This window comes from Triticum urartu, chromosome 3A, assembly GCF_056163025.1.
Source record: "Triticum urartu cultivar PI428250 chromosome 3A, HENAU_Tu73, whole genome shotgun sequence".
NCBI classification, from domain to species: Eukaryota; Viridiplantae; Streptophyta; class Magnoliopsida; order Poales; family Poaceae; genus Triticum; species Triticum urartu.
In genome coordinates, this window is record NC_141875.1 from 699,129,627 (window position 1) to 699,151,944 (window position 22,318).

At 43.4% G+C, this 22,318-nt stretch overlaps 2 protein-coding genes across 3 annotated transcripts; both read left to right on the top strand.

The window, feature by feature from the left end:
* The first annotated feature begins 132 nt into the window (after window positions 1-132).
* LOC147981809 (uncharacterized) lies at window positions 133-14,532 on the top strand. Its single transcript, XM_087514116.1, has 2 exons — window positions 133-862; window positions 14,303-14,532. Exons 1-2 carry the CDS (start codon window positions 169-171, stop codon window positions 14,530-14,532), a joined length of 924 nt encoding a protein of 307 aa, XP_087370242.1. The 5' UTR covers window positions 133-168.
* Window positions 14,533-17,210: 2,678 nt separating this feature from the next.
* On the top strand, window positions 17,211-19,461 carry LOC125531419 (putative glutathione S-transferase). Of its 2 annotated transcripts, XM_087514119.1 has the most exons (3): window positions 17,211-17,543; window positions 17,967-18,365; window positions 19,238-19,461. In XM_087514119.1, the coding sequence occupies exons 1-2, from the start codon at window positions 17,232-17,234 to the stop codon at window positions 18,354-18,356; spliced, it is 702 nt and encodes a 233-aa protein (XP_087370245.1). In that variant the 5' UTR covers window positions 17,211-17,231; the 3' UTR covers window positions 18,357-18,365; window positions 19,238-19,461. The 2 variants fall into 2 exon arrangements, with proteins under 2 accessions (XP_087370245.1, XP_087370244.1); XM_087514118.1 differs by lacking the exon at window positions 19,238-19,461 and having other exon boundaries at window positions 17,967-18,548.
* The last annotated feature ends 2,857 nt before the right edge of the window (window positions 19,462-22,318 follow it).

Genomic DNA, 22,318 nt, shown 5'->3' on the forward strand with positions numbered 1-22,318 from the left:
GCTATTGTGAAACATGTGAAGAACCCTGGGCCACCAAGCAGATGTCACAATGAGGTAGAGAAAAAACGTTTTGAAGATTGATTTCCTGAAGCAGATGAGTTTTGTTTTGCTGGTGATGCAGGCATAAGTGATGAGGAAGAAGAAGATGAAGTTGAACTACCATACATCATGAAGAAGCCAAAGACAAAGAGTAGTAAGAAAAAGATGAAGGAAAGGGTATATTTTGACCCTTCAATTCCCAATTCACATTTACTCTTGTGCAAGAGCTTGTGTTTTGATTCTGTTTACCAGTTCAGAGAAGCATTAAGAGATTTTCATATAAGGACTTTGAGGTCTTTTCACTACCACAGGAACACTCCAATAAGAATTATTGTTTGGTGTTCACAGAGAGAGCATGGATGTGAATTTTACATGTGTGCCTCCAGGATAGCTCATGAAAGAACATTTTGCATTAAGAAGTGTAACATGGAGCACACTTATCCAGCATCAGCAGAGAACACAAAGGTTACTACTAAGTGGCTTTCCAAAGCAGTTGAGCCTTCTCTTAGAGCAGATCCTAGAGCACCTGTGGATTCACTAATTAAAAACAGCAAAGTCAAGTTTTCAGTTGATGTATCAAAGAGTGTGGCCTATAGGGCAAGGAGGAAGGCTATTAAGGTTGTACAAGGTGACCAGAATGAGCAGTACTATAAACTGAGGGACTACCTACAAGCAGTTCTTGACACAAACCCGGGTAGCAGGTGTGTAGTTACAACATTTGAGGACCAAGAAAACCCTGCCCCAACTCCTAGATTTAAGTACATGTTCTACTGCTTGCATGCATCAAAGCAAGGATTTCTTAATGGTTGCAGGCCCTTTATAGGTAAATATATAACTGCATTTTGTTCAAAATATCTTGTTGTAATTTTTTGGTAGCTAATTTGGGTACACTAGTAGAAAACAGGGCTATGGTCCAGGCCGCATCAGCCCATTAGTCCCGGTTCAGTCTAGAACCGGGACCAATGTGGGCATTGGTCCCGGTTCGTGAGCCCAGGGGGCCGGCCGGGCCACGTGGGCCATTGGTCCCGGTTCATCTGGACCTTTTGGTCCCGGTTGGTGGGATGAACCGGGACCAATGGGCCTCCCTCCTGGCCCACCACCATTGGTCCCGGTTGGTGGCTTGAACCGGGACCAAAGGCTCCCCTTTAGTCCCGGTTCATGCCACCAACCGGGACCAATGAGGTGCCTATATATACCCCTCGCTCGCGAGCAGAGCACCCGAGTGCTCTGTTTTTCTCTGGCCGAGGGGGAGAGGGCTTTGTGGTGCTCTAGCTCACCTCCTATGCACATGAGGTGTTCGATGGAATGCCCGAGCCACACTACTTAAGATTTCTCCTCTCGAAGCTCGACCTCCAAGCTCCATTTTCCTCGAGATTTGTCTAGATTTAGCGGTCCGTCACGCCCCGTCCCCGTCTTCACCGCCGTCGATCACCCGCGCCGATCTCATCACTGACACCACCGTGGTGAGCCTCTTGTTCTTATCTTCTTTCTGAAAAGAAAAATATTCTTACTTGTATGTTTAGATAGATACTTGTATCATTTTCTTACATTTTTATTGCATCTTATATAGTGCGATGGTTTTGGTATCCGCCCCCGTCGGCCCTCGTCCTGTCTATGATTCGGATTTGGTATGTATATTATCTTTATAACTATTGGTTCATTTATTGTTTATGAAAATTATGCCGACCAACGTGACATAGATTTTATTTATCTAGGATGTATGTGAATCGGAAATGCCAACCGACCTTGTCGAGAGGTTAAATTTAGTTGAAGAAGAAAACAATTTGTTGAAGGAAAAAATAAAAAAAATTGAGGAGGAGAAGATGATATTGGAGTTGCATGTTGCGGATGTCGTCGATGATCACAAGATCAAGATGGATGCAATGCGCTTGAAGATTAGAAAGATTAGAAAATATGCCATTCATACCGAGGCTTGGTATCATTATGCCGTTGGATAAATTGTTACCTTGGTTGCGATTATGATCGCATTTGTTTTCGCATTGAAATGTTTTACATAGTTTCAATGTATGGTTTAATTAATTAGATGCTCTGGAGAGCTATATGTTATTAGATGAGAACTATGTATGCACTTTGGTTTTAATGTGATGATGAACTTCTATTAATTTGGACACTTAATTATATATAATGCACGCAGATGAACCGGCAATGGATGTACGGTGACAGACACACCCGCGAGTACATTAAGGGCGTACATGAGTTTCTCGATGCGGCTGAGGCAAACAAGCAGAATGGTTTTATGTGTTGTCCATGCACTGAATGTGGGAATACGAGGTCTTACTCTAACCGGAAAATCCTTCACTCCCACCTGCTTTACAAGGGTTTCATGCCACACTATAATGTTTGGACAAGGCACGGAGAAATAGGGGTTATGATGGAAGACCGCGAAGAAGAAGAGTATGATGACAACTATGTGCCCCCTGAATACGGTGATGCTGCAACGGGGGGAGCTGGTGAAGATCAAGAGGAACCAGACGATGTGCCCAATGATGCTGCCACGGGTGAAGCTGCTGAAGATCAAGAGGAACCAGACGATGTGCCCGATGATGATGATCTCCGCCGGGTCATTGTCGATGCAAGGACGCAATGCATTAGTCAAAAGGACAAGCTGAAGTTCGATCGCATGTTAGAGGATCACAAAAAAGGGTTATACCCCAAATGCGAAGATGGCAACACAAAGCTCGGTACCGTACTGGAATTGCTGCAGTGGAAGGTAGAGAATGCTGTGGCTGACAAAGGATTTGAGAAGCTACTGAAAATATTGAAGAAGAAGCTTCCAAAGGATAACGAATTGCACGACAGTACATACGCAGCAAAGAAGGTCGTATGTCCTCTAGGATTGGAGGTGAAGAAGATACATGCATGCCCTAATGACTGCATCCTCTACCGCGGTGCATACAAGGATCTGAACGCATGCCCGGTATGCGGTGCGTTGCGGTATAAGATCAGACGAGATGACCCTGGTGATGTTGACGGCGAGCCCCTCAGGAAGAGGGTTCCTGCGAAGGTGATGTGGTATGCTCCTATAATACCACGGTTGAAACGTCTGTTCAGAAACGAAGAGCATGCCAAGTTGATGCGATGGCACAGTGAGAACCGAAAGAAAGATGGGAAGTTGAGAGCACCCACTGACGGGTCGCAGTGGAGAAAAATCGAGAGAAAGTACTGGGATGAGTTTGCAAAGGACCCAAGGAATGTATGGTTTGCTTTAAGCGCGGATGGCATTAATCCTTTCGGGGAGCAGAGCAGCAATCACAGCACCTGGCCCGTGACTCTATGTATGTATAACCTTCCTCCTTGGACGTGCATGAAGCGGAAGTTCATTATGATGCCAGTTCTCATCCAAGGCCCTAAGCAACCCGGCAACGAAATTGATGTGTAGCTAAGGCCATTAGTTGAAGAACTTTTACAGCTGTGGAATGGAAACGGTGTACGTACGTGGGATGAGCACAGACAGGAGGAATTTAACCTTAAGGCGTTGCTGTTCGTGACCATCAACAATTGGCCCGCTCTCAGTAACCTTTCAGGACAGACAAACAAAGGATACCACGCATGCACGCACTGTTTAGATGACACTGAAAGTATATACCTGGACAAATGCAGGAAGAATGTGTACCTGGGCCATCGTCGATTTCTTCCGACCAACCATCAATGTCGAAAGAAAGGCAAGCATTTCAAAGGCGAGGCAGATCACCGGAAGAAGCCCGCCATGCGCACCGGTGATCACGTGCTTGCTATGGTCAATGATTTACACTACGTAATCTTTGGAAAGGGTCCCGGTGGACTAGCTGTTCCGAATGACGCTGAGGGACACGCACCCATGTGGAAGAAGAAATCTATATTTTGGGACCTACCCTACTGGAAAGACCTAGAGGTCCGCTCCTCAATCGACATGATGCACGTGACGAAGAACCTTTGCGTGAACCTGCTAGGCTTCTTGGGCGTGTATGGGAAGACAAAAGATACACCTGAGGCAAGGGAGGACCTGCAACGTTTGCACGAAAAAGACGGCATGCCTCCGAAGCAGTATAAAGGTCCTGCCAGCTACGCTCTTATGAATGAAGAGAAAGAAATCTTCTTTGAATGTCTGCTCAGTATGAAGGTCACGACTGGCTTCTCGTCGAATATAAAGGGAATAATAAATATGCCAGAGAAAAAGTTTCAGAACCTAAAGTCTCATGACTGCCACGTGATTATGACGCAACTGCTTCCGGTTGCATTGAGGGGGCTTCTACCGGAAAACGTCTGATTAGCCATTGTGAAGCTATGTGCATTCCTCAATGCAAACTCTCAGAAGGTGATCGATCCAGAAATCGTACCAAGGCTAAGGAGTGATGTGGCGCAATGTCTTATCAGTTTCGAGCTGGTGTTCCCACCATCCTTCTTCAATATCATGACGCACGTCCTAGTTCATCTAGTCGACGAGATTGTCATCCTGGGGCCCGTATTTCTACACAATATGTTCCCCTTTGAGAGGTTCATGGGAGTCCTAAAGAAATATGTCCGTAACCGCGCTAGGCCAGAAGGAAGCATCTCCATGGGCCATCAAACAGAGGATGTTATCGGGTTTTGTGTTGACTTCATTCCTGGCCTTAACAAGATAGGTCTCCCTAAATCGCGGTATGAGGGGAGACTGACTGGAAAAGGCACTCTTGGAAGAGACTCAATAATATGCAGGGACGGATATTCTTGGTCTCAAGCACACTACACAGTTCTACAGAACTCTACCTTGGTGACCCCGTATGTCGATGAACACAAGAACAGTCTGCGCTCCAAACACCCGGAGCAATGCGACGACTGGATTACATGTGAACACATCAGGACTTTCAGCAGTTGGTTGGAAACACGTCTCAGAGGTGACAACACTGTTTGTGATGAGTTGTACTTGTTGTCCAGGGGACCATCTTTGACTGTATTGACTTACAAAGGATACGAGATAAATGGGAATACATTTTACACGATCGCCCAAGATCAAAAGAGCACCAACCAAAACAGCGGTGTCCTTTTTGATGCAGCAACCGAGAGCGGAAAGAACACATATTATGGTTACATAGTGGACATATGGGAACTTGACTACGGATCTGATTTTAAGGTCCCTTTGTTTAAGTGCAAATGGGTCAATCTGTTAGGCGGCGGGGTACAGGTAGACCCACAGTACGGAATGACAACAGTGGATCTGAAAAATCTTGGGTACACTGACGAACCGTTCGTCCTAGCCAATGATGTGGCACAGGTTATCTTTGTGAATGACATGTCTACCAAACCGAGAAAAAGAAAAGATAAGGAAGCGAATATATCATATGATGAGCCAAAGCGCCACATTGTTCTTTCAGGAAAAAGGGACATCCTGGGAGTGGACGGCAAGACAGACATGTCTGAAGATTATGAAAAGTTTCATGAAATTCCTCCCTTCAATGTCAAGGCTGACCCAAGCATCCTGATAAACAATGAAGATTATCCATGGTTACGGCGCAATAAGCAAATGACACAAGCGAAGAAAAAGTGAAGACTTTCTCCCGCAATAAGCAAATGCTATGTGGGTGAAATTATGATACCATCCCAACTTTCAACTTTTTCAGAGTTCATTTGAAATGCTTTCATGTCTTATGGTTCGAAACTTTGATACTTCGAAAGTGATTGTCCATTTTGTACACGAAGTGCATCAAGTTTTTGTCGTAACCCACTCTACTTTTTGGAACATGCTATGTGGGTGAAATGATGATACCATGCCAACTTTCAACCTTTTCAGAGTTCATTTTGAAATGCTTTCCAATTTCAGAGTCATTTAGCTCAAAGAATGAATTAATAGCAAACAGAATGAACTACAAAACTTTTATGAAAATAAAAACAATCAATTAAAATATTATGTTATGATCAACTAAAATAAAACTATAATATTCTTCAATAGCAAAAAGAATATAATTTTTGTGACCTAAAATCAAACTATAAGTATTTAACTGTAAGTATAAATAAAAAATAAATAGCAAAGAAGAAAAAAATTTCTATTTTTATAGTAAAGTTATTCATAAACTAGTGATTCACATAAATTTTAAAAAATTCCAATTTAAACTATTCAAAATTTTAAAACTAATGGCACTAACAGAAAGTTTATAATTTTTGTGACCTAAAATCAAAAAGAAATCACTAAAAAACTATAAGTATTTAGTTGTAAGTATAAATAAAAAATAAATAGAAAAAATTTCTATTTTTATAGTAAAATTATTCATAAACTAGTGATTCACACAAATTTTAAAAAATTCCAATTTAAACTATATTCAAAATTTTAAAACTAATGGCAGTAACAGAAACTTTATAATTTTTGTGACCTAAAATCAAAAAGAAATCACTAAAAAACTATAAGTATTTAGTTGTAAGTATAAATAAAAAATAAATAGAAAAAAATTTCTATTTTTATAGTAAAATTATTCATAAACTAGTGATTCACACAAATTTTTAAAAATTCAAATTTAAACTATTCAAAATTTAAAACTAATGGCACTAACAGAAAGTTTATAATTTTTGTGACCTAAAAGCAAAAATAAATCATTAAAAAACTGTAAGTATTTAGTTTTAAGTAGAAATAAAAAAATAAAAAACCAAAAAAATTTAGAAATAAAAAAGAAAAAACCAAAAAAAAAATGCCACCTACCGGGCCTCCACGGCCTGAATACGACTAGAAACCCTACATGGGCCAGGATTCAGGCCCGCAGAGGCCCAATAGGCCCACAGGCAGTAGCAAGTTTAGGCCCGAAAGCCTGCATTATAGAGGAGCTCGAATGGGGAGGCATACCAGTGCTTATAAACAAGTGCCGTCGCCCTTCAGCTAGCGATGTGGGACTAAACTTTTGGGCGCGGGGCAGCACAAGGCCATTGGTCCCGGTTGGTGGCACCAACCGGGACTAAAGGGGCCTTTGGTCCCGGTTGGTGGCTCCAACCGTGACCAATGCCCCCCTTTAGTCCCGGTTGGTGCCACCAACCGGGACCAAAGGCCGCCGCTTCCCGCCCTTTGGGCTGCTGAAAATTGGCCTTTGTTCCCGGTTCGTGGCACCAACCAGGACCAAAGGGGGGCATTGGTCCCGGTTGGTTTCATGAACCGGGACCATTGCTCTGGCTATATAAGCCAACACTTGCGAAATTTTTGGTTCAGTTCTTCGATCCCGCCCCGACGACGCCGCCAGGCTGCCCGTGCTCGCCGTCGCCGCCCCGAGGTCACCATCGCCGTCACCGCTCGCTCCTCGTCGCCACCGCCGCCTGCTCCTCAAGCCCGCGCCGCCCCCGAGCCCTTGCCGCCCTCGAGCCCGCGCCGCCCCGGAGCTCGCCGTCGTCCCCGAGCCCTCCTCCCCGAGCTCACGCCGCCCCTCGAGGTCGCCGTCGTCCCCAAGCCCGCGCCGCCCCGAGCCCGTGCCGCCCCTGATCTCGCCGTCGTCCCCGAGCCCTCCTCCACGAGCCCGTACCGCCCTCGCCGCCCTCCTCCCCGAGCCATCCGCCGCCCTCGCCGACGCCCTCGCTGCCCCTGCCGTCGCCCTCGCCGGTCAACCTCGCTGCTGTGAGCCGCCGCCACCCCGGTTTATCATTTTTTTCATTTTTTGTTCGTATATATAATGTATATATGTATGTCGCTATATGTATGTATAGATGTTCATATATGTGTATTTGTTTTTTTCAGAGCATTTTTTGTTCATATATTTTTTTTGTTTATGTGTATTATTTTTTTTGTTCATAACATTTTTTTGTTCATATTTTTTTTCATAGCATTATTTCCATGTATATATGTATGTGGCTATGTATGTATATATGTATGTATAGATGTTCATATATGTGTATAGATGTGTATAGATGTTCATATATGTGTATTTGTTTTGTTCATATATTTATTTTTTTGTTTATGTGTATTATTTCCATGTATATATGTATGTGGCTATGTATGTATAGATGGATAGCATTTTTTGTTTATGTGTATGACATGAGGGGGTCGAGAGGGGGTCTAGGGTCGCCGAGGGTTCGAGGGTCGTCGAACAGGAGAGAGGCGGGGAAGAAGGGGAAGAAGAGGGAGAAGAAGAGGAGAGGAAGAAGAGGATAAAAAAAGATCCCCTCTATTCTTTCTTCTCTTCTTTTTTCTTCTTCTTCCTCTTCTTTTTTTATCGGGAACGAGGGTCATCGAGGGGTCGAGGGGGGGGGGACGGCGAACATTCATGAGAGAGGCGGGGAAGAGGGAGAAGAAGAGGAGAGGAAGAAGAGGAAAAAAAGAAGAGGAAGAAGAAGAATAAAAAGAGGAGAAGAAAGAATAGAGGAGAAGAAGTTCTTCTCCTCTATTCATTCTTCTCTTCTTTTTTCTTCTTCTTCTTTTTTTATCGGGAACGAGGGCATGTCGAGAGTGTCGTCGAGCGGTCGAGGGTCGGGAAACTAGGGCTTACCCGAAGAAGGAGAAGAAGAGAAGAGGAAGAAGAGGAGAAAAAAAAGAAAAGGAAAAAAAGAGGAAGAAGAAGAAAAAAAAGAGGAGAAGAAGAAGGAATAGAGGAGAAGACTTTGCCAGTTCTTCTTCTCCTCTAGCTATTCCTTTCTTCTTATCCTCTTTCTTCTTCTTCTTCTTCTTCTTCTTCTTCTTCTTCTTCTTCTTCTTCTTCTTCTTCTTAATTTCCATCGGGGGTTCGAGGGGTCGAGGATCGCCGAGGGGTCGAGAGAGGTTTCCTAGTGTCAAAGTATTGAAGAAATCCATGACTTCATCATTAGCCGGAAGTAACCAGGGCATGTTGGTACAAAGTTCTGCAAAGTTGTTCTGGAATGGAGTCCCGGATAGAATAATCCGCCTTTTGGTACGAATTCAGCAAAGGCCTTCCAAATAGCGATATTCGGAAGGCTCTTGCTGAACTTTGTACCAAAAAGCGAATTATCCTATCTGGGACTCCGTTCCAGAACAACTTTGAAGAGCTTCGTACCATCATGCACATGTTACTTTCGCCTAATGATGAAGACATGGTTTTGTTGACTCCTTTGACACTAGGCAACCTCCCGACCCCTCGGCGATCCTCTCGAACATGAGAGGAAGAAGAGGGTCGTCTAGGGGTCGAGGGTTCCAGGGTCGTCGAGGGTTCGAGGGGTCGAGGATCGCCGAGGGGTCGAGAGAGGTTTCCTAGTGTCAAAGTATTGAAGAAATCCATGCCTTCATCATTAGCCGGAAGTAACAAGGGCATGTTGGTACGAAGTTCTGCAAAGTTGTTCTGGAATGGAGTCCCGGATAGAATAATCCGCCTTTTGGTACGAATTCAGCAAAGGCCTTCCAAATAGCGATATTCGGAAGGCTCTTTCTGAACTTTGTACCAAAAAGCGAATTATCCTATCCGGGACTCCGTTCCAGAACAACTTTGAAGAGCTTCGTACCATCATGCACATGTTACTTTCGCCTAATGATGAAGACATGGTTTTGTTGAATCCTTTGACACTAGGCAACCTCCCGACCCCTCGGCGATCCTCTCGAACATGAGAGGAAGAAGAGGATAAAAAAAGAAGAGGAAGAAGAAGAAAAAAAGAGGAGAAGAAAGAATAGAGGAGAAGAACTCCTCTATTCTTTCTTCTCCTCTTTTTTTTCTTCTTCTTCCTCTTTTTTTTATCGGGAACGAGGGTCGTCGAGGGACATAGACGTAGTGTCGTCGTTGTCGATATATACCCCCTCCCGATAGCTTACTATGATTAGGTAGCTAGTTCTACGTTTGGCACTAATATATCCATCTGTCATGTTTGAATAATAATTGTCATGTTGTAAATATTTGTAGAAACTATGGACACCGCCCTAGACGAAGCAACAAAAGAAGCGTTGTTGAGGGAGATAATCGCAGAAGGAAGTGATGCCGTCTCGTACTATCTCAACGAAACCGATGGTCTGGAAGGAGAGGGTGAACAAGCTGGCTACGGTGACCTAATGCCGGTGCAAGAAGAAGAACATGAGGATGGCTCCGGTGACCCAATGCCGGTGCAAGAAGGAGACCGTGATGACGGCTCCGGTGACCGAACCGAGTCCGGCCAGGTATATATATTAGTTAAGCCTATGCTGACTAGCTGATTGATGCATTCATTGTTTTGGTATGTACACATATTAATTAAGTCTTTGTTCTTTTTTCTAGCCCTCTGGATCGAGCACAACTTCGTTAAAGAGACGAGGCCCGAAGAAAAAGTTGAGCTCGGATGAAAAGCTTGAGATCACAGCAATCGCGCCCGACGGCCAACCTATTGAACCCCTCCGGACAAAGAACGCATTTGTTGCTCAGTGCGGGGTTCTGGTTAGGGACAAGATCCCGATAAGCATCCAGCAATGGTTTAAGCCGGCTACAGAAGACCCTGAGGTGTCTTATGTCAATGATATGCAGAAAAATGATCTTTGGACTGAGCTGAAGTCAAATTTCACCCTACCGCCAGAGGATAATCCAGAGAACCCAATTAAAGAGAAATTAATCAAGTCTTTTTCTCTGAAGAGGATGGCAGAACTATTCAGGAGGTGGAAGAAAGAGCTGAATAATAAGTTTGTCGAAAATAATGAGACACCAGAATTCAAGGGCAGATATGAGAAGATCAGAGATCACTGGCCCGCATTTGTGGCCCACAAGACATCGGAAAAGAGTCAGAAGATGTCGGCGACAAACAAGCAAAATGCTGCGAAGAAGAAGCTTCACCATCGCACGGGGTCAGGTGGCTACCTCGTAGCCCAGCCTAAGTGGTCCAAGGTTGAGAATGATCTGGTTCATAAAGGGATCGAAGCAGAGACAAATAACTGGCCAGACCGTTGCCGGACTTGGTTCATCGGGGCTGGCGGAACCTTGGACCCTGAAACAGGGAAGTGCATTTGGACGAACGAACAAATGGACATACCAGTCAGCAAGCTTAAGCAGTATATCGAAGCAGCGCAGGAAGGGACGTTCTTTCCAGACAGAGAGCACGATGAGCTCACAATGGCCCTCGGGAATCCTGAGCATCCTGGACGGACACGAGGCACGCCAGGCTCCGTTCCGTGGAAGGTTGGGTTTCCGGACGCAAGCGGTTACAAATCCCATGAGAGGAGGAAAAAAGTGCGGCAGACCGAACTGCAGGCGCTGCACGCAAGGGTACAAGCGATAGAGGAACGAGAAGCAAATCGCAGCAAACGTACTGCCGAAGCCTCCCCCGAAGCTACCCCGCCATCTCAGCACAGAAGCAGCGTGGCTTCCACCGAGCTGCTTCAGCCGGAGCATGCCTTGACGGCTCCTGCCAGCTATCCTGTGGATGCTATAATGGAGTCTCAAAATTGCCACCTTATGACGCAATGGATGAATTTGAAGGTCAAGGCGGCTGTTGGCTCTGTTTATCCTACTGAACCCGGCGCAACTTTTCACTGCCGGCCGATTCCAGAAGGATATGCTAGGGTGATGGTGGATGAGATAACGGAGGGATTTGAGGACCTCCAGCTTGACCACCCTACCGGTGAAGGGGAGACTCGGCTGGGGTCTGCTCTGAAGACTCCATGCCTATGGCGGAAGGAGCTCATCAACCTTCCGAACTAGACGCCTCCGCCTCCTCCTCCTCCGGCGAGTCAGGGCACTCCGCCTCCTCCACCGCCTCCTCCTCCTGAGAGTGACGATCAGGGCCCTCGGCCGGCTCCTTCTCCGGCGCATGGCGGCACTCCGCCTCCGTCTCCGCCTGCGCCGACGCGCCCGAGCAGCCAGCCTCCTCCTTCTCTGCCTCGTCAGCAAGGGCGGAAGAGACCTGCCGCCGCTCCAGCTGCTCCGGCGTGTCGTAGTCCTTCTCCTCCGCCTCTTAAGCAAGTAAAGAAGACAACCGCTTCGTCTGCTCGGTCGGCGTCTAGCAGTACAACCAGAGGCGGGAGGACATACAGATTCGGTCCTTCTCTGAAGACTCCAGAGAAGTTACCATACGAGAGGACCCAGGAGGAGAACGCCGAGATCGCGCGAGAAGAAGTGAGGAAATTCTTTGAAGGGGTGAAAGCAAAGAAACATCCACCTCTGGAGGAGAAGGTAGATCGGGTGAAAGTGAAGCGCACTCTGGCTGCCCTGACAAAACCACCGAAGTCTGATCTGCCGAAAGGAAACTATGGCCGCATTATTGGAAAGGAATTTGCCGAAGCGGAGTGGTCGGGAAGTACTGTCAGTGATCAAAGGCTGAAAGAACGACGAGCTGGAAAACAAATTGCCCAGCTCGGCAAACAAGCGAAGCAATCATGCCCCCCGCTCAAGGTGCCTAGCCACAACGTCGCTAATGATCCGAGGATGGTGCCCGGTTATAGCAATCTTGCAGATTACCTGCCCGACGAGTACATTATGAACCCATGGACATGCAGATACAAAGATACGAGTACGGGAAGCCTCTCGTCAAAGATGAAAGATCTCTATCAATGATGATGCGAAGATTGCATGATTGATACTTGAAAATCTGCAGAGACTCTGGGGGAGGAGTACTTTGTATGTGAAAGTTAAAAAGGAGCATGACCTCGTTGGAATAGATCTGTTGCCTGTTCCATTTGAGGAGTTCTATCAGTTTTTCAATCAATTGGCCCTCGATAAAACAACGGTCGCCTGCTACTGTCTGTAAGTAGTACTACTTCTGTCATTAAGTTTCTCTATATAGCTTAGCTCTTTCATTGCATGTATTTATAATCATCCTCACTATATTATGCAGATTGAAGATCGTCGAATTGAAGAAAAGACAAGTCGGTGATATTGAGTTCATTAACACATATCTCATAGATGCAACTCAGGTTAAACTTCATGCCGCAGCTACCGAGGCCAACTTGCTACAATCGTTCGTAATAAATCAAAACAAAGATATAATACTCTTTCCTTACAACTTCAAGTGAGTGTTACTGTCTTGTGCGTATTCGGTTTCCCTTATATATTAGTCAAGGTTATAGTAATGTAATTCATGAGTTATGCATGCGTGTGCAGTTTCCACTATATTCTCCTAGAGATTAAGCTTGAGCAGGGACTAGTAACCGTCTTAGACTCAAAACGAAAAGATCCCCAGGACTATGCAGACATGACTGAAATCCTCAAGAAGTAAGTTAAATAGATCATTATCCACCATATCAGCAACTTTGTTCATTTCCTGATATCAAGTAATTGTTTTCTTTGTCCGGCAGGGTTTGGAGAAAATTCACCAAAAAAGTTCCGGGACTGCCGAAGGAGCTAGAATTTAGACACCCGAAAGTAAGTACTATAGTAGCATGTTCCGCGCATCTCCTAGTGATTCAAGTGCTAGTTTCATCAATACCATTTAGCATTCTTGCTTATCAGTTTGATTGACCTCTATTTCTTGTAAAGTGGTTGTGGCAGGAACAAGGAAATGATTTCTGTGGATACTACATCTGCGAGTCCATCCGCCACACGACGTGTGAGCGGGGCGGGTACTCTAACGAACAATATGAAGTACATAAATAACAACATTCACAATTTTATTTTATTACCATCATTTGTGTTGAGTTTCATTCATTCATATATATATGTATTGACCCCCTTCTTCAAATTAGATGTTTCGGAAGCGGGATGAACTCCTAGCACCAGCTCGCATGCGAGCAATTCAAGAGGAATTGGCGGCATTCTTTCTTGACCACGTGATCCCTGAAGACGGAGAATTCTATGTGGACCCTGAGTCCGTATGATTATATTTGTAAGAGATAATTATTGTATATATGTAGCCGGTAGTGTCAGATAGATATACGAGAACTTGTTGTTCGACCAATCTCTCGGAGAAGGAGAGGTGGTCGATATCACTTCTCTCTGTACGCATATATGTTCATGACGATCTTCTGTTTCCTTCGTTTGCTTTACTAGCTAGCCAGCATGTCTAGTCCTCTCTATACGTATGTATAGTACGTAGCGTCGACCAAGCACGGACATAAGAGAGGACACTTCTCTATATTAATTATAGCTAGCTAACACAATATATGAAACACCTAAATTAACCCCCCAAAACCCCCAAACCCCCCCCCCCCTTTCAAAAAAAAACAAAAACCCCAGCCACAGAAATGCTGACGCGTGGATGCCTATTGGTCCCGGTTGGTGCCACCAACCGGGACCAAAGGGTCTCCTGACTGGGCTCTGCGCACTGCCCACGTGGAGGGCCTTTAGTCACGGTTCTGGATTGAACCGGGACTAAAGGGGGGAGGTATTAGTACCGACACTTTAGTCCCGGTTCAGGAACCGGGACTAAAGGCCCTTACGAACCGGGACTATAGGCCCTTTTTCTATCAGTGGTATGGATGCAGGGCTTGATTGTTGCTTCATCAAGCCAACCACTGGACAACAAATTCTTGCAGCCACAGGAAGAGATGGCAACAACAACATCTACCCAATAGCCTTTGGTGTGGTTGATAAGGAAGATTCAGAAAGTTGGACATGGTTCTTAACCCAGCTAAGATGTTGCATTGGAAGTGGAAGAAAATTTGGAACCTACACCATTATTTCTGACAGGCAAAAGGTATGCAACCTATCTTAGCCAGTAGTTCAGATAAATATAGTTATTACTGGCTTTATTTGTTTTTGTTCATGACCATGGTTATTAATTTACAATCAGGGTCTTCTTAAGGCTATAAATGAGGTGTTCCCTGATTCCCCTCAGAGATACTGCCTCAGGCACATCTATGCAAATTTTCAGTCAGCTGGTTTCAGAGGAGCAGAACTAAAAAAGCTAGTAGATAAGGCTAACTAATCATTCACCAAACATGGCCATGAATTAGCAATGGCAGAGCTTAAAGCAGAGTGTGAGGACGTTTTTAACTAATGTAACAAGGGTCAAGTCTGTTGTTCCATGGCAACGCTCGGGCTTTATGCTAATATATACAATAATTTCCTATGTCCTCTTGTTCAGTTAGGTACACGGTAAAATAACCTACATGTGAAGGATTTTGATTAGTTAGTACTTTCACCTTTTATTGTGGGTAACATCACATTCTAATTAAAATTTCGTACCTTTCATGAAAGGGACAGGACACGAGCACCAGTTAATTGGAAGTGCATGTGCATATGTTTGGTAATAGAGAAATAAAAATTTATATTAAATAAGTAAATATTTGCTCACAGTTAGCTACCAACCAGTTAGTGAATGAGCTGCATTCATGTGAACAGGACGTGTCCACCAAACATGATCGCCAACCGTCCACCAAATGGACTGGGACTAACTACACATGTGCATGTTGGCAACCTGAGTAGATTATAAGTAAGAGCAGATTGTGTAAACCATCAATCTTCTAGTGTTCTTGGCTCCAGTTCATCTATCAAACAAAGATCGATCAATCGATCACCAATATTCACAAAGAGACCGCACGGCAGCCGGTCAGTGAGCCGCTAGAGATTAGGAGGTATCGGGATATTAACTCAAACAATGTTTTTGGGTTGAGACTTCCCGCGAGTTATGATTCATTGCATTATATACAATATATGGTCTAGCTGATCAAAGAAGTCCTGTTGTGCCTCAAAGGAGTCCTCTACAAACTCTTCATGAGCTGTTGTTGGAGCACAACCCCATGCACAAGGTATATGTGCTTCCCCACAGTAAAAAGGCTTTCTGCGAGCCTCTAGTCAAAATCAGGCACTTCGACGGGCACCCATCCTGCCAACCGAGAACCGACCTCCATGAGAGGGCCGACACTCGCTTCTGCTCGAAGTTCTTCATGGAAAAGCTAATTGTCTATAGAAATGTTTCTTATAAAATTATTTTTGCTGGAGTAGGATGCTCCAACGCTCATGATTTTATCATACATCTTGTCTTGGACATTGACATTGGTCTCCAGTACATGTATATATCTGATCTTTTATTATAGTATATAAATACATAGTATGGAAATTTATTTCATAAAATCCATAAGATACTATTTTGACCTACCAATATGAATATATCGCTGAATATTTTGACAGTTAAAGTTACACAATTTGAGCGCAAATTTTCCAGAATGACGAACATTTAATATTTGGAACCCAATTAAAGTACTCACTAGCTACTTTCTCCTTTAGTGGCTATGTTGTTGCTGTGGCTGAAGGCGTGGATAGAGGGGGAGGTGCAGAAGGTCGCACATGGGTTCTTGAGCAACCGGCGCACACCACGTTAAATCTAGGATAAAAGTTCTTAAAATACACAAAATTTGAGAACTTTTGAGTCACAAATTCAACTCTTAGTTTGAGAAAAAATAAATCGAGTTGTAAGTCGAACTAGTTGTATCACTGTATCATGCGGGAATTTGTTCTTTGTGTTTTTTCGGGGTTGTGTTGTGTTGTATCATTGGTTGTAAGGGTTTCATTAATTTCAAGCAGTCTCTTTACCAAAAAAAGAAAGAAAGAAGTTGAGCTAGTTGTAACCGAAATTCTGCCATGTTTGATATGCATACTCAATTATTTTCAGAAGTGGAGGCCTATGTTGAGGAGGAGGACCTGAAGCGGTGTCCTTCGGACAGGGGCATGCTCGTCGCCATGTTCTCGGCATGCCGGGAGATGTTCCCGGCGATGGCGACGGTGCATCAGAAGTGATCCACCTATGGGTCCCACTCTCGTCGGTGAGAGAAATATGGTTACGAGCTGTGGACTGTATGGTCGACATGCTGGCAACGCTCCTTGCTCCGCTTTGCTGACGATGTAACACGATACACATGTGTTTTGCTCTGCTTTGCTCCTTTTGCTCTGCTTTCTACTGAAGGATGGTGTGACTGTTTCTCCTTGCTCTGTTTTTCTTTATCAGCTTCGCCATCAAGATTTTTTCTTTTTGAACTTGCCATCAAGAAACTTGATTGTGGATGACATTGCTACTTGACACCTCGGAAACATATACTAGAACATATCGATGCACAAGTCAAACAAAGTCATTGTCCTTCTAGATTATAGTCTATTTTTAATCTGCTCACTGTGTTCTATACTATATTATCAGCTAGCTGCTTAAATAAATCTCTCTGATTGCAGCTGCATCAATCTTAGTGAGCATCCTCTGCCTTACAATTAGCATTTTAATTAGAGCTTCCCTCGCAACCAAGCTTCTCCTTTTGACCGTAGCAGCTGATAAGACCAAATGACACTAGAAAAACAAGAATTAATAGAAGGGCCCCACCATTCTTGGAGAACAAGCAGCCACACCATTTGGGCCAATTGGTCCTTATCAGTGTCTTATAAATATCTATGTCCTAGCAAGTGTATCTGATATGCCAGCCAATAATGGTGGAACCAGTGAAGCTCATCGGAGGCTTTGGCAGCCCGTTCGTCCACCGTGCCGAGGTCGCCTTGCGTCTCAAAGGAGTGCCCTACGAGCTCCTCCTAGAGGACATGACCAACAAGAGCGACCTGTTGCTGAAGCACAATCCCGTCCACAAGAAGGTCCTCGTGCTTCTCCATGGGGACAAGGCTGTCTGCGAGTCTCTCCTCATAGTCGAGTACGTCGACGAGGCCTTTGCTGGGCCACCCATCCTGCCGACTGACCCTCATGAAAGGTCCGAGGCCCGCTTTTGGTCCAAATTCTTTGTGGAAAAGGTAATCATGTGTAGTGATTGTTCTTACAATTCAAATCAGTTCTGCCACCATCGAAAAAAAACAGTTCTGCTAGGTAGGATACTCCTCCACTCATATATACTCCCTCCGTACCAAAATATAAGACGTTTTTGCAGTTCAAATTGAGATGTAAAAACGTCTTATATTTTGGTACAGAGGAAGTATATCATACACATTGTGTTGGACATTGAATTGGTCTCAACTGTAGAATATATATTACTAATGCGTATTATAATTTATCATTACAACCTAAAGATAGTAATTTTTAACCGGTCTAAAGATATTATTTTCAGCTTACCAATATGAATATATTTTTCATGTTTCAATAGTTAAAGTAAGACAAGGCGACATATATTTATATTTGTAACCCAATTGAAATACTTGCTGACAACTTTCTTCATTTAGTGCTTGATGTCGTTGTGGCTAGCGCTGTGGACGGAGGGTGAGGAGCAGAAGGTCTTTGTTATGGACGCAAAAGAGAACCTCGCGGTAGTGGAGGCGCAGCTCAACAAGAAGAGGTTCTTCGGAGGTGCCACAATTGGCCTCGCCGACATCGCGGGTGCCAGCCTACTGTCTCGCTGGGCAAGGGTGATGCAAGAGGTCGCTGGGGTGAGCGTGATGACTGGCGATGAGTATCCTGCTATCCACCGGTGGATCAAGGACTACAACGCTGATGAAGCTGTCAAGGAATGCTTACCGGACAAAAACCATCTCATCTCCTACTTCACCACGATCAGGGGAAAGTGCGTCTCCGCGGCCAAGTCCATGCTACCCAATTATCTAGCCAAGAAGTAGTCTAATCTGGTAGGTTTTGTCATGCTTGTGGCTTGAATAAACATGAAGATAAGTTAAAAAATGATAAGGGGTAGCAGCTGGCAAGTTATTATTCCATTTCACTGTGCTTAGAGTTGATTTGATTGTAGTTTTTAGGGAGTCCCAATTGCAAGTCCAACCTCGACTAGCAAACATGCCGTAATTGTAGTTGTCCTAGTTGCAAATCAACGTTCAACTCGCAACTAGGCCGCAGCTATTTTTTTGTCCTCCTGGTTGCAACTTTAACCCCCAACTCGTCCAACTTCGTCCCAGTTTGCTTTTGTTGTCCCAGTCGTAGCTCAACAAGGGGTGTGGGGTAATGTTGTACGTGATGTGTGTCTAAAATGACACCTAGTTTGTCAAAATAAAGATAACATGTTCTCTGAATTTTCTTCACTAAACAGAAGGTGGAGAGAGCGTTCAGTTATAGAGGTTATGAAACAGGTCCGTAGGTTATGGTTTTGACACAGGGAGTTTTTCTGGGAGCTAGTTTTTACGCAGTTACTTTTTAGCGTTCTTGTAACTTTTTTTTAGGTAATCTCTAATTGGACCAGTGATCTGTTTTTACCTCAGTAGCATCAACTGGGGGTTTGATTGGTTTGACCCATGTACTCTGGTGGTCTATTTCCAGTAAACAGATAGCTAGTCTTTTTGTGGATAATATTATTACCTTATTGTTAAAACCATACTGGTCTTGGTGGGCTAGCACGGGTTATGTCTTACACAATTCCTTTTTCTATTTTTCTAAGGGGCTTGTACAGGCCATGCATGTCTTGTGCTGTTTTCATTTTTATTGAGATTATTTTTATAATATTGGTGCAAAAACAGCTATCTAAACTCCATTCATTTCTCTTCGTGGTTAGTGGGTGCCGCACAAAACACACATCTTTTGGCGCACAAGGGTGTCAACAGGGATATCAAGCAAAGCGAATCAGATATCGTTAGTATTGATGAAGGCAGAGATCATTTTTTGTTCAAGATGTTTGAGTCTGAAGATGATTGTGTCAATGTAGATTTAACCAAAACAGAAGCATAAGACAACTTCTTGTTTGATGGTATAAAAAGATCAGACCATTTTTCTATTTTTTTTGGTTTTTACATTTTTCTCTTTTTTCTCCTGTAACAAACACAACAACATTCTTTTTTTGTGACGGAAAAACACAACAACATTCAATTACCTTATTCATTTTTCTTATACAATTCTAAGAGTATTGAGAGCAAAGAAAGAAAGTGCCATTTTTTTAAACAATTAGTGGTACCATTCAAGAGTATTGATTAATGTTTTTTGCAGCTTTGTTTGATAAAGAAAAACTCCCCTATGTAGGCTTGCTTTCTTGGAAGTCCAGATGTAGAGCCCATGAGACAACAGTAACTAGTTAGCAAAAATCATTTTTAGGCTTTTTCTTTGAGTTTTTTGTCATATGCAACAACATTAACAAATGCTCACTGGGGAGGGGGTTGGCTCGCTGGGTTGTTTGTATTGGGCTGGACAACAAAATAACTAATAAAACAAACAAGATATAAGGTGGGTGTGGTTCATTTGTGGTGACATGATGCTGACATCACTTAGATTAGATGTGAAATAATATCTCACATCAAGATGTGATATAGTCAGAAGTAGAGATAGAGATAGTGCTCGCAGGCACCGAATAAACCGATGGACCTTTTGCCTAACACATACATAATAATAGATTAGGATTTTCCTTTTCATATCATATCTAAACCGAACACAAGTGCTATCTGTGCATACGTATCATAAACGGACTCTCTCTGTGCACCCTTTTTTTGACATCAACTCTCTCTCCAACCTAATTAGGCCTATAGCTAATAAAATAATTGGCGACGATTCATCACGCAGGATCTAGCCCAACCAAAAATAATATGCTCAAACTCCCCCCCCCCTCCCCCACCCCACACACACACACACACACACAAAGATACACATAGCTCTGCCATTGAATGTATAGAATGTATACGCAGTTTGTGTGGTTGCATGTACAGATGTCTTTAGGGCCAGGACGTTACATGCATCTTTCTCCCCTTGATTAATGTGTGGCATAATTTTTACTAGATGGATATGCGCGCTTTGCTGCGTGGTGATGATTTTATCGTGGATTGTCGTGATGATATATCTATTATTACATACCAAAGTGGCGGAGCACCACCAATCTAGCAAAGTTATTTCTCGAACAAAGCACAACCCAATGTAATAATCAATTTCTTGTACCAATCTTTTTACAAAGAAGAAACAATATTCTATGCACAAAGACTACCACATCAGGAATTGAGGAGTTGTAGCTACCTACAACACGCACAACATGAACTTGCATAGGCAACAAAACTGGCCAGTCCTACAGAAGGTTACCAACAATTGCTGGAACAGATTGCCACTTTATCTGGTTGGCATCAAATGTCTTATCACCACCTCCCTAAATATCCACAACAACTGAGTCGACAACTCTACTTTGTCTTTTGCCCTTCAAGATCACCCCTCCCCACTATTAGTTGTGCTCTCTCCATGAACCTGGCACTGATGATGATGCAGCCACCCTGTTACCATCCTGACTTTTCTTATACTTGCCTTCCATTTCATCAGTTTATCAAAACGCTTCTTCACTGGTCGCACTGTTTGGTTAAAAGTGGCCTTAAATCCTAGAGCACATAAAGGCAGGTGGAAGAAAATTAATACATAACCATGAGAACTAAGAACCATACTGCGAGCACATGCTTAGCACTCATTTTTTAATTTATAATCCATGTGAGACATGATAAAATAAAATATATTGATCGCTCCATGGTAAAGATTTGTAATAGAAGTCTAGAACGCGCATATGCTCTGTTGTCAATCATAAAGCCGCGAACACTCTCCTCTAGGTTGCTGCACTTCTCTCATCCGGTTAAAATTATGGAAGCTTCATTTTATTGGAACACTTACTTTCCTTGACTTCCTCGGGATCTATACGGTTGATGCATAGTCTCGAAGGATTAAAATGTTTCCAAGTGTCCTGTGAACTAAAAGCTCATAGAATGGAACACACGGGTGAATTAAAGCAATGCACATCTGCTCTGAAACCTAGAGGAATATCAGATATATACAACAGGTAATCAAAGAAACATGATGGATGGTATAATTTCTTAAAGCAAAAGCTAAGAAACCTTTTGACGCAAATCAAACATGGAAAAATAAATACCTCTATGCAAATAATTAATGAAATCTCATATACTGATTTTAACTTCAAGCTCTGCATTAAAGGACTTGTAAGCAGGCCCAAAGCATACATTATTGCAATCACCACTCCTTGCCAATAAGTCGAGAATAGTATTGACTTGAACCAAAGAAACTTAGCCAGAGGTTTTATATGTGCCAATTCGTACTTGGTAGCCATGTACCATTCTATTAAACACTATAGGGCCCAAAATTGACTAAATTTTAGGACAACAACAAAGTAAGGGTATCTAGATCAAATAAATAAATGTAGGAGCCATAGAACAAAGCACTAACCGATTCAACAATCTAACTTGTTACATTATTGGCCGTATGCATCGTTCTGATGCAGAGGCCGGGGAGACCCCCTTTTCGAAAAAAAAAACTTGTTACATTATCAAATTGTAACACTCAAGCCACATTCAATGGTTATTATATCTTAATGCAAAATAAGGCAGACCTAGTTTTTTCATGCATGCTCTGCCAAATCACAAATAAGCCAAGGAATGATAATAGTTGTACGAACAACAATGCCAAAGCAAAATAGAGTTTAGGAGCACAAGGACTACATTGCAGGGGTAAACGAAGTGCTTGTATTCGAAGTCAAACAATAAAAATGAGAATTTGTACTAACTTGCTCAGATGAGAAGTTGGAAGTTAAGTTATGGCCATCCTTTAGTAGCATTCTGTCACAGATTTATGGATGAGCCTAGCCACAAACGTTGAGCTGGTATACCAT

What these genes read in the sequence shown, in the direction of transcription:
- LOC125531419 (XM_087514119.1), top strand. Translation starts at nt 17,232, where the DNA reads ATGGTGGAACCAGTGAAGCTCATCGGAGGCTTTGGCAGCCCGTTCGTC. An exon ending in CCAAATTCTTTGTGGAAAAG is followed by an intron (nt 17,544 to 17,966) that starts GTAATCATGTGT and finishes TTCTTCATTTAG; the next exon opens with TGCTTGATGTCGTTGTGGCT.
- LOC147981809 (XM_087514116.1), top strand. Translation starts at nt 169, where the DNA reads ATGAAGAAGCCAAAGACAAAGAGTAGTAAGAAAAAGATGAAGGAAAGG. An exon ending in TGGTTGCAGGCCCTTTATAG is followed by an intron (nt 863 to 14,302) that starts GTAAATATATAA and finishes GTATGGATGCAG; the next exon opens with GGCTTGATTGTTGCTTCATC.